The sequence below is a fragment of the Littorina saxatilis genome, linkage group LG17 (assembly GCF_037325665.1).
Source record: "Littorina saxatilis isolate snail1 linkage group LG17, US_GU_Lsax_2.0, whole genome shotgun sequence".
Classification (NCBI taxonomy): domain Eukaryota; kingdom Metazoa; phylum Mollusca; class Gastropoda; order Littorinimorpha; family Littorinidae; genus Littorina; species Littorina saxatilis.
The window spans coordinates 70,570,030-70,582,374 of NC_090261.1; the positions used below are offsets into that span (position 1 = coordinate 70,570,030).

The following is a 12,345-nucleotide window of genomic DNA, read 5'->3' on the forward strand; positions in this document are numbered from 1 at the left end:
AACCAGCATGCGGTGTCAACGTGCAGAATATATAATTATTCTTCTATATATTGAAATTTCAGGTTGCATGCAATTGAGGTAAAAAAAAAAAAACTAAAAAAACAACAACAAATGTCACATTTCTGTGCAGAGTGGAATTTTGATGTTGAATTAATTTCGCAACAGACAGCACTCTTGGTTTTGAACTGTCTGGTTGGTGTACACATGTAAATAGGCCCAGTGAAATTGAACACTTTATCTGTACATATTTATTATGATATAATATGCGTGTGGAAGGAGTGTGAAGTTTGGATGCATACACCAAAACAAAATCCTGTGCTTTGCATTTGGTAAATAAACTGTTTGACTTGACTTTGACTTGACTTTGACTTGACTTTGACTTGACTTTGACTTGACTTTGGTTTCAACGTGCAACACTAGAAACAGCAAATCATTCTCTCTGTTGACAGCAAGCAGCCAGGCTGTATATTTGTGTCATGTCTCTCTTTCTCTCTCTCAGTAAGGTCGACAAAAAGGTATCTCTCTCAATACGATAAAAAAATAAAGGTCCATTCGCGCCAGACACCGTACTTTGCCAGCAGCGGCAAGCCTTCTTTTGTGAATCACGCAAACGGGAAATTGCCAGGACAGGCTTTCGCAATGCAATGCAAATGACTAACCCTATGGGAGCGTGACTGCACGCTCTCTTGCCGGCGAGGTGCTTGAATGCGTAATTCACGCAGACGTCACAGCATCGTACGGAATAGATTCTGGCTTCACAAACGATTTGTGGGAAAGTGTTTACTGCTTTCTTGCCCTTTGGACTGTTGTGTAAAGGTTTTCGTCGACGTCCAAGTTATTAGTCCGAATGACTTTAGCTTCGCGAATTCTTTTCCGGAGGACTTTGGCTTATGGACGAGTAAGCATACTTCCAACTCAAGCATACCTCCAGTTTCTTGTTCTGTTTTCCGCCCCCCCCCTCCCCCCCTCCCCCCCCCTTCTCCCCCCCTCCTCCTTTGTTTTTTCTTGTACTATTCTTTACCATATATTTTTTCACAGAACGCTACCTTCGTACAAACATGTGTTTTGCGGCTCGTCAAAGAAAAGTTAGCGTTTCAGGCTATCACTGGTGTGGTGTTTTGTATAGCAAAATAAGGTCAGTTTATTGCAATGTTACCTTTTCGATTATTGCTACTGAGACAGCATGAGAGTAAGAACAGCGGCAGGTTTACCATGGTAGAAGATTCGATGAATAATTCACTTGCTTTTCCGCCCACTGCAATTAGCTGTCTGTTCAATTATGCCGCTATGACGACCGTGGGAAGTATAGTGCTACATTGGCTTTGCGCATGAACAGTTTTTAGTACGTTTAATCATGTTAGTCAAACACCATCGAGATTACATTGGCGGTCGACAAAACTCTGTATACTGCCATCTTCTCGAACGAATTGTGACCCTCCACCACGAAATGAGTCGCATGTCACCTTTGCATGATTTTCATATTTTTACATTTTCCTAAAGAGTTTTTTATGCTCTATCCAGTGGTGAAAACCGTTTTAGAAAAGAGCGAAAACTGTTTGAGTTATAAGCCTGTGATTAAGGTGACCCTCCCACTGTTACCAGACACTCCCCGGACTTATATTAAGCCTAGCGCAGAACCGCGCGAGGTGACATGCGACTCATTTCGTGGTGGAGGGTCACAATTAGCCACAGGAAAAAAAGGTTTTGACGGATAAGGTAAAGTACAGTCATTTTATTATTATGCTCCTAGATCCTGTGATTTTTCCCTCTTGGCAATTCGTTGTCGCAAACAATGTAAACGTACTGCATTGTCGTTGGTGTTCTTCCTTTGTTTCTTTTTGTCCTTAATTTCTTTCTCTTTTTTTTAATTTTTTTTTATGGTGTGGTCAAATTGATACCTTCAAAGCTGTTCAAACAACCTTAAAAAACTGACTAAAATGTCTGTGTGATCATTGCTTTTACAAAAAAAACTTGCATCACAAGTCAGGTATCCATTGTTAGTCCTGGTCAATGTCATGTCCTTGATTTTGACTGTTAAACATAACCAGATTACGAAAGTGTGTTCCCTTCCTTATTCGGCTTTCAAGAGTGGCTTTTGGCATTCAAGACTGCGTTTAAAAATTGTCGTTGCGACTGAGGTATTCATGTTTTTCTCATGCTCAGTTGTTTTGATAATTGTACTCTCAAAAAGGACATCCAGTCAGCAGTTGAAAGCATTAAAGAAGATAATAATGACTTTCAAACAAACAGAGTGTTTTTTAACTTCCTTATTCGGATTTATAGATAAGGTTTCCTTAGCAACTTTCACTCAAGAAGAATTTAAAAGTGTTCTCTTTTTTCTCCATTGTTCGGCTGTCTTGACGAAATGAGAGTCCTAAGCGCAATACCAGCTCCGATCTTAAATTGCCATTAAAACACGAGTAATTGCTCTACAAGAACGATAAAGCAGGCCCTCAAAGGAGCTCTTGAATCTTGATTGCTAAACATTGGTGTATCTTTGCTTGCATCCCTATTTATTATTCTGCTTGGGCAAGCTACAGCGTCTCGATTCCTACGCAGAAAGAAAATCAATTAGAATAGGTGTAATTACTTGAGAGGATCGTAGATTGTAAACAATTTGCCTTTTTCGTCTCTGTTCTGAGTTGGAATTGATTGACCTACTTTATTCGCGTGCAGGCCGCAGTACCCTTCTAGCAAAACACAAAAGTTGTATGCTGAAAAGTATATGGAGCTATTTGTGTTAGCACGCGATGGAGCCAACTGCTGGGACTCGCGCTATAGAAAAGCTATTTATTACTATTTTATTATTACGAAAACAAATCACGTGGTCACCATATTATGCTCATAAAAAAAACGTGATCGTGATCTGCTCGTACAAAATCCGTGACAGTGTAAGTCATGACAAAAAATCCGTTATCATGTCGTAAACGGAAACAAAATCCGTGATGATGGTACAGACGAATAAAAGAATCCGTGATCATAGGATCCAGTTCAAAAAAAAATGTCTGTGTTCCTGATCATGTACTGCTTAAAAAATAACTTGATGTCGGGGCTATTCTTGGTATTAAAGGTACAGTAAGCCTCCCGTAAACCATCACAGATACTGTCAGGCTTGTACACACAGTACAAACACCCTTTCATTTAAACACTCACCGCTTGAGAACATCCTAGGTGCCCTCCGTAAAAAGCGAGCAATTTTCAAAGAATTTATTTTTGCGTGGTTTATCTTACCCCTGAGCCATCGTGAACCCGTGTGATCCAGTTTCCCTTTTTCACAATGTAGTCGTCATTATGTACCTCTGACTATGCACGAAACAAACGGCTGTGGTGCACAAGAACTCTAGCGATGCCTTTTGACTGTTCAGAGGAACTGGCGATAGGCATAAACCGTCGTCTGCTACGAGAACCACGACCTTGCGTGACCCTGCTTCCGGGCTTTTCTTTTTTCAAACTTTCAAAACTTCGAATTGTACTGATCTTGTCTTGATGAAAAAATAATTCTTTTATGACTTAAGAATCTTTGTGTAACAAGCTGTCAATTTATTATTTAGATTTTAAAAGTTAGGTCTAGCGCCAAAACGCACCACGGTCTTATTGCCTGAGAGACAATCCGCAAAATTAATTCTTTTAAACATTGCTCGCTCTTTACGTAGGGTACCTAGGATGTTCCCGTTTTGGTGAGTGTTTAAATGAAAGGGTGTTTGTACTGTGTGTAAAAGCCTGACAGTATCTGTGATGGTTTACGGGAGGCTTACTGTGCATTTAACGGTTCTTTAGTCCACACGCCATTGTTTTAGTCGAAGAGTATCGGAAGCTACATAAGTAAATGGACAAGGAATATTTATCCAAAGACCTAACATTCACAAAGGCCAGAAAACCCATTAAACAAAGGAACGCACAGACAGCGGTAATGAAAATACAGTACTGTCCATGGAAATAGAGCGATGTAAACACATGATAGGTGTATAGACGCATGTACACGGTGAAACACACACACACACTAACGCAAACGCACGTACGGACGCACGGGTACACGCATACGCAAACACACAGACACACACACACAGACACACACACACGCACAAACACACACACACACACACACACACACACACACACACACACACACTGAAGTTCATAACAGCAAGTACCCAAGCAGGCAATTTCCCAATCAATCAACACAGCCACAAACAAACAAACAAACAAACAATAAAACAAACAAACAAACAAACAAACAAACAGACCAAAACTCACCAGATACCACTCTTTCTCAAAATCGGGGTCAGTGGGAAGTGGCAGCTTCTTGCCATGCGCGAAATTGTCATGTGACGAAACGGCGGCCAGCGGTTGGGCAACATTGTTGACAGGGATATTGTCCAACGGTTTGTAGCCACGTTTATGGCGTAAAAATCCACTTTGCTGGACGGCTGATTTGACCTGAAAATTGGAAAACATTTTTTTTTAATTTGCCTACAAACTTTTCTGTAAGGTGGACGGCTGTTTTCACCTCAACATTTGAAAACAAACTTCAATTTGCCTGCAAGCTTTTTTTTTTTATATACGTTGGACGCCTGTTTTCCTCTTAAAGTTTGAAAACAGTCTTTAATTTGCGTGCAAGCTTTTCTGTATAAGCTAGACGACTTTGTTCACCTGAAAATTTGGAAACAGTCTTCAATTTGCCTGCAAGCTTTTTTTTATATACGTTGGACGCCTGTTTTCACCTAAAAGTTTGAAAACAGTCTTTAATTTGCGTGCAAGCTTTTCTGTATAAGCTGTACGGCTGTTTTCACCTGAAAATGTGAAAACAGTCTTCAATTTGCGTGCAAGCTTTTCTGTATAAGTTGGACGGCTGTTTTCACCTGAAAATGTCAAAACAGTCTTAAACTTGCCTTCAAGCTTTTCTGTATACGTTCTATATAAGCTTTGCGAAAATATGTTAAAATCAGGTAAATAATGACAACTTATTCGAATTGGCTTTCTCAGCCTGAAATGGCCGTGTTTGAAATAGCCACCTAAATGCTTTAGATCAGGGGTTCCAAAATGGAAATGCCTGCTTGTAATTACCAATAATGAAATTCTGATTTTAAGCATTTTCATATCAGAACAGAATGTATGATTAACTTCTTATGGTGCATGTAATTATACTGTTCAAAAAAAGAAACGCATAGCTTGTAATATTTGGTTAATTTAGTTATATGGCTACAAGGATATCCACCAAACTGCAGAAAATGTTTATCTGGTCGTCGACCTTTCGTCCATTTGCCACAAGTGAGCTCTGCACGTGACGCATGCGTTATCAGTGGCTACAATGTCAAAATTGCTCATTTGGCATGACCACTCGTCATGCTTCAGTGTAATCTCGTGAAACTCGGGGAATATTGAGCTCTCACCATGTCTTCCAAAACCCATAAAAGCGGATTGTTCGCCACAAAGAAATCAGACGACAATTCAGCGACGAAAGATGGCCCGATTGAGCAGAGAAGACCGCCAAATTGCATTGGGTCGTTTACAAGCAGGCCAAAGTCAAAGTGCAATCGCCAGGCACTTCCACGTGTCCCAGAGCACCATCAGTAGACTGTGGGTCAGGTTTCAAGCCACTGGCTCCGTTGCTGACTTGCCACGAGCGGGAAGACCAAGGGCGACAACTGCTGCTCACGACCGCTTCATACGGCTCCGCCACCTCCGGAATCGTTTCCTGTCGGCCTCATCTTCTGTCCAGGCTCTCCCCGGGCCACACCGATTATCGGACCAGACCGTGCGGAACCGCCTGCATGAAGCTGGTTTGAGAGCTCGCAGACCTCACAGAGGAGCTGTCCTCACCCGCCGCCATCGCCAGAACCGAGTGCAGTGGGGCAACCAGCACCTTCGCTGGACCGTCCGGAATCACTGGAGACACGTGTGGTTCAGCGACGAGTCCTACTTCCTGCTCCAGCGACATGATGGTCGGAGGAGGGTCTACCGGAGAGTAAACGAACGTTACGCGCCCAACTGTGTGGATGAGGCACCCGTTCATGGTGGTGGAGGCGTCATGGTGTGGGGGGCGATCAATACCGCTGGAAGGAGCACCCTGGTGCACGTCCAAGGGCGCATAACTGCCCAGCGATACGTGGAGGAAATTCTGCGCCCACACGCCCTTCCTCTTCTGGCTGACCAGGATGCCATATTCCAGCAGGACAACGCTCGCCCGCACACAGCACGACTCACCACCCAGTTCCTCACCGACCACCATGTCCAGGTGCTTCCCTGGCCATCCATGTCGCCAGACATGAACCCGATAGAACACCTCTGGGATGAATTGGACAGACGTGTGCGCAGGCGAGAAGAAGCGCCGGCAAATCACCGCGATCTATTGCAGGCACTTCAGGAGGAGTGGGACACCATCCCACAGCAAGATATCCGGCATCTGATCCAGTCCATGCCCAGAAGGTGCCGGGCAGTTGTTGCTGCTCAAGGCAGTCACACCCCCTACTGACTTGACAGCCTCGGCACCCAATCGTATTGATTGACTGATTGATTTGAAGATGCAAATGAACTGTGTGTGCATTCAACTGTGTCCATACCAAATTTCAAACAAATAATCTAAATATTGGATTTTCTGTTAATTTTTTTCGAAAAATAAAGCAAATTTGGCAAGTAGCAACTATGCGTTTCTTTTTTCGAACAGTATATAAAATTCTTCCCTCCTCTCCTTGCTCTTTCCGCCTGTCTTGCAACACAGAGAAACAGGAAACAAAGAAAGGTCGAACGAAAGCAATGAAAAGGACAACACCAAATTGTTGATGAAAGTTGACACAGACGAATCGTAGCATGGGATTGTGATGACGGTGAAGTCTATTCCGAGTAGGTGAATCTTGAGCGGTATACTTCTTTGCAAATGAATTAATGCTCATCACTTATGAGTAGCGTGGTACCGCCGATTGAAAGACAACCTTTGAGCCAGCGAAAGTATCCCTACAATGCAGGTGGCCTTTCGTGACAGGTATTGTTTGGTCAAGATGCCAGACAGAATGGACAACACCAGGTGTCCGTTACTTGGCGGTCTTCCGTGTTTTAAGCTATTTACATTTATTTATATAGTCTATCACCATAGGTTCTAAAAAAACTGATATTTTGTAACACTTGTTTCTCTACATAATATTAAAACAAATTGATATTCTTTATAAAGTTAAAAAAACAAAGGATTACTGTACTCACCGATACAAAGACGACACAAGACGATAACGAATTTCGCTTCTGATGAAGCTTCCAGAAGCGAAAATTCGTTATCGTCTTGTGTCGTCTTTGTATCGGTGAGTACAGTAATCCTTTGGTTTTTTTTAACTTTGTTCATCTTACCACAGTCACTTCGTTGTTTAGATTCTGTATCAAGTTAAAACAATTCTTGCTGCACATCGCAGACACCAGAGGCCAACCTAGTGTGTAGAAGGGGATGGTGGGTCAAAAATTACGCAGGGTACAGGGGGTGGCCAGGCGAGGGGTCTGGGGGGGGGGGGGATGGGGTGGCGGATGGGGGAGGTGGCAACCCAGATGCTGTTGACATAGTATTAGTTATATTGGATCTCTCCGTTAGGAAGAATGGTACATTTATCGCGTAAGGGGGAGAGGGCGGGGGTGGGGTGGGGGTTGTGTCCTGTAAATAGAAAATCTCCCCCTAGATTCAGCCCTGCAAATTACTGTGTGAACTTACATGTGGGTGTTTCCTGAGAAGACGGGTGTGGGGCACGCTACGTCGTATCCTGGCATGGGGCACACCGCGGTGAACGAAGTGGAAGTGACTGTCGGAACCCATCACCTGTAACCCAATACAACATATGATTTAATACAAATTATAAAAAGATGATTATTTAAAAAAAAATATAAATATGTAAAAACAACAATCACGATTAAAATTACGTGGACAGAAAGAAAATCTGTCTTTGGCATTGAAGGTTCGTTCCAAATCTGAAAAAAATAGAACGGATTTTCCCAGACAACACCTGTTAAATAATACAAAAACAGTAATGACTTAATTTAAGTGGACATAAAGAAAATCTGTCTTTGACATTCAAAGTTCGTTCCAAATCTGAAAGACTGCAACGGATTATCCCAGCCAACACCTGTTAAATAAAAACAGTCACGACTTAAATCATTGGACAGAGAGCAAATCTGTCTTTGACATTCAAGGTTCTTTCCAAATCTGAAAGAATACAATGGATTATCCAAACCAACATATGTTTGAAAAACAACTATCAAGACTAAAATTACAAGGACAGAACTGAAGAAAATCTGTCTTTGGCATTCGCAAAGAATTTTATGATGGGCGCAGTGGCGTGGTGGTAAGACGTCGGCCTCCTAATTGGGAGGTCGTGAATTCGAATCCCGGTCGGTGCCGCCTGGTGGGTTAAGAGTGGAGATTTTTCCGATCTCTCAGGTCAACTTATGTGCAGACCCGCTAGTGACTTAACCCCCTTCGTGTGTACACGCAAGCACAAGACCAAGTGCGCACGGAAAAGATCCTGTAATCCATGTCAGAGTTCGGTGGGTTATGGAAACACAAAAATACCCAGCATGCCTCCCCCGAAATCGGCGTATGCTGCCTAAATGGCGGGGTAAAAACGGTCATACACGTAAACAATTAATCCACTCGCGCTACAAACATGAGTGAACGTGGGAGTCTAAGCCCATGAACGAAGAAGAAGAAGAACAAGAAGCAAAGAATTTAATGGATGTTCCCAGACATCAAACTGATAAAAAAAAAAAGTAACAGGAATTTGAGATTCTGAATAATCGCAGATGTGTGGTTGGACTGTTTTGAAAAGGATTGACAGCGTAGTGTGACAAGCATGACTGCGACAGCCATTTGCAGCCTCGTTTTGGCCTCAGTGCTAATGCCTCTCTTAATTGCTTTGTTTGGTCGTGTGTGCTGAATTATTCAGTGTTCTATTATGGGTAGTCCTATGCGCCGGAGGTAATTATAGTGGTCATCTGATGGTTGCTTGGTTGCGTCGGTGAAAAATAACTTCCTTTTTTGAAATCGCTCATTATTATATATCTCATCGATCTGTGATTTTGCATTCGCAATTTTAACTTGAACGGTTTTTTTAAGTTTTTTTTATATTGCAACTGTGTTTTCCTTTAATTATAACATTCTTCTTTTTCACTGATCCTGTTTTTGTCTCGCTCTCTGCATTTCTGACTGGACACTCCAGTTTTTAGAAGAAAAAACCCAGTGTTTGACACACGCACACACACGCGCGCGGACGCTCACACACACTTACACAAACACTCACTTACACACACCCACGCGCGTGCACACACACAGGCACACGCACACACACACACACACACACACACACACACACACACACACACATACACAAACACACACACACACACACACACCCTCGCTTCACCCCCCCCCCCCTCACTCCCAGAAAAAAAAATCGATGCGGAATAAAAGGTCAGTAGGTCACATTTTTCTTCGGTCCAAGAACAGTACTGTCAAGACAACTGTGCTTTCAGTTGTGACAACAAAACAGACAGAACTCCCAAACATATCGATTGTCTGGGTCCCCGCGCGCTCTCACTATACTTGCCCTTTGGCCCAATCGGACATTGCGGTCGGTACCGCCACGTTGAGAAGTTTCAAATGGTACCCTGTAGTATGACGCGGACGGAAGTGTGTCCTATCCGATAGTGTTTGTTTGTTTGTTTGTTTGCTTAACGCCCAGCCGACCAGATCCGATAGTGTCACATTCGTAGTTGAAACTAAAGTGGATTAACGACATATGTGTATATGAATTATTTTTTTCTCACTGACATTTATCCTCAGTGAGCTGCAATGGCTTATGTAGTGTGTGGGTTATTTTTTCAAGAATCCAACAGTTATAGAAATATACGATTTGACAAAAACAGAAAAGTGGATGTTATTACGTCATGAACAAAACTAAACAAACAATGTGTGTGCGTGTGTGCGCGTGTGCGTGCGTGCGTGCGAGTGTGCGTGCGTGCGTGCGTGCGTGCGAGCGTGTGTGTGTGTGTGTGTGTGTGTGTGTGTGTGTGTGTGTGTGTGTGTAGGTCTATATGTTTTTTTTTATTTTTTTTTATCTTCCCGACTCATGTCCCGCTCAAGTCGTGATCGTAATGTTCTTAACATTTCCGCAATTCGCTTTGTAGGCTTGTTGTTTCCTCTGTGATCATTGGTCTCGGTACATGGGGTGTGTTATTGCTTTGATCTCGGGACATGGGGTGTGTTATTGCTTTGATATCGGGACATGGGGTGTGTTATTGCTTTGTTATTCCCCCCTCTGCTTCTTTACCTCTGTAAACTTGTAGGGGTAGTTATTTTTCGATAATGACCCAGCAACCAAACAAATAACGACCCAGCAACAGCCTGAATCCTCGATAGTGCAATGGGTTGAGAATTGTTCTGTTTCGGTACTACTTTTTGCGACTGAAAAGTTCCGAACGCTCTAACGTACGAAGTATACATCTCTGGAGCAAACAATACAAACATACCGCATTTAAATTAACAACTACAGGCCTGAACACATGAATCTTCATATAAAATCCATGAGTTCGGTTGTTTTCTGAATCTAGATTTGCCGTGCTCAAACGTTCATCACAAGCAATTTCCCGCAAGGCAAGTAACTCATACTTTGTCTAGCGACAAGAGTAGTTCCCCTTCTTTTCACTCAGTTTCTTCGACAACAGACTGCAATCCGACGGTCAGTTTTCAACAATATTTCATTTAATAAACAGATCACACGCAACCAAATGCACACATCTCATCAATTTAAACAACATAAAGCGGTTTCATACACTATTTTCCCCAGAAAACTGAACTTCATACAGTTTTTAACGTTGGAACACGGGTGCAAACGTTCGTCTGCTAGACCCATTTGACGAAAGAACATTATCCTAAGCCGATACCAAAACATATATAGAACACACAATATCTGCCTTTGCCGCCACAGCAGAATAACAGCATATCTGTGTACTTGATTTTAGTCCAAAATAGGAAAACTGACAAGAAGTGTTAACAGAATGGAATGATTTGCACGGAACTATACAACCGCGCATTAATCGATCGCCTGCGCAGGTTGACTGGTTGAGTGAATAGGATTCGATCAAACTTTCGCAAAAAACATCCTCTTTTCTTTGAATAACTGAAGAAAGGAGGAATAAAGAGGTTACACACCTCGTCTCAGTGATTATTAAAAATAATGGTCTCAGTTCGCGGTCATGAAAAAGCTCGCTAAAGCTCGCATTTTTCATGATCCGCTAACTTCGACCATTATTTTTAATAATCACTGAGACTCGGCGTGTAACCTCTACATATCGGGACATGGGGTGTGTTATTGCTTTGATCTCGGGACATGGGGTGTGTTATTGCTTTGATATCGGGACATGGGGTGTGTTATTGCTTTGATCTCGGGACATGGGGTGTGTTATTGCTTTGATATCGGGACATGGGGTGTGTTATTGCTTTGATATCGGGACATGGGGTGTGTTATTGCTTTGATCTCGAGACATGGGGTGCGTTATTGCTTTGATCTCGGGACATGGGGTGTGCTATTGCTTTGATCTCGGGACATGGGGTGTGTTATTGCTTTGATATCGGGACATGGGGTGTGTTATTGCTTTGATCTCGGGACATGGGGTGTGTTATTGCTTTGATCTCGGGACATGGGGTATGTTATTGCTGTGTGAACACGCGTACACCGGCGAGCGCTTGGACGCAAACGTGACCAGCATACATGCCACATTTGTTGCACGACCGTGAACGGTCTGATGGGAGAGAGAGAGAGAGAGAGAGAGAGAGAGAGAGAGAGAGAGAGAGAGAGAGAGAGAGAGATAGAGAGAGGGGGGAGAGAGAGAGAGAGGGGGAGAGAGAGAGTGAGAGAGAGAGGGAGAGAGAGAGGGTGAGAAAGAGAGAGAGGGAGAGAGAGGGAGAGAGAGAGAGAGACTCAGACTCAGACTCAGACTCAGAACTTTATTACAAAAGGATAAAGGTTTTAGACAAAGCCTATTCTTCCAACCTGCCCTTTATACAACACATAAAGACAGATGGACATAAAAAATAGAAATTCAATCATATAAAATACAGAAATACTTTGTATGGAATGCAACACAATGTGCATTTAAGGAATTAGACAAGGAGAACTCAAAAATTACGAGAGAGAGAGAGAGAGAGAGAGAGAGAGAGAGAGAGAGAGAGAGAGAGAGAGAGAGAGAGAGAGAGAGAGAGAGAGAGAGAGAGAGAGAGAGAGAGAGAGAGAGAGAGAGAGAGAGAGAGAGAGAGAGAGAGAGAGAGAGAGAGAGAGAGAGAGAGAGAGAGAGAGAGAGAGTGAGAGAGAGAGAGTG

At 42.8% G+C, this 12,345-nt stretch overlaps 1 protein-coding gene across 1 annotated transcript in view; it reads right to left on the reverse strand.

The window, feature by feature from the left end:
• Window positions 1–12,345, reverse strand: part of LOC138952393 (neuroendocrine convertase 2-like) — a 153,946-nt gene that overhangs the window by 94,665 nt on the left and 46,936 nt on the right. Inside the window, exons 2-3 of the mRNA XM_070324062.1 lie at window positions 7,688–7,792; window positions 4,255–4,437 (exon numbers count right to left, since the gene is read on the reverse strand). Coding sequence (XP_070180163.1) covers window positions 4,255–4,437; window positions 7,688–7,792 — 288 coding nt within the window. The remainder of the gene's footprint in view (window positions 1–4,254; window positions 4,438–7,687; window positions 7,793–12,345) is intronic.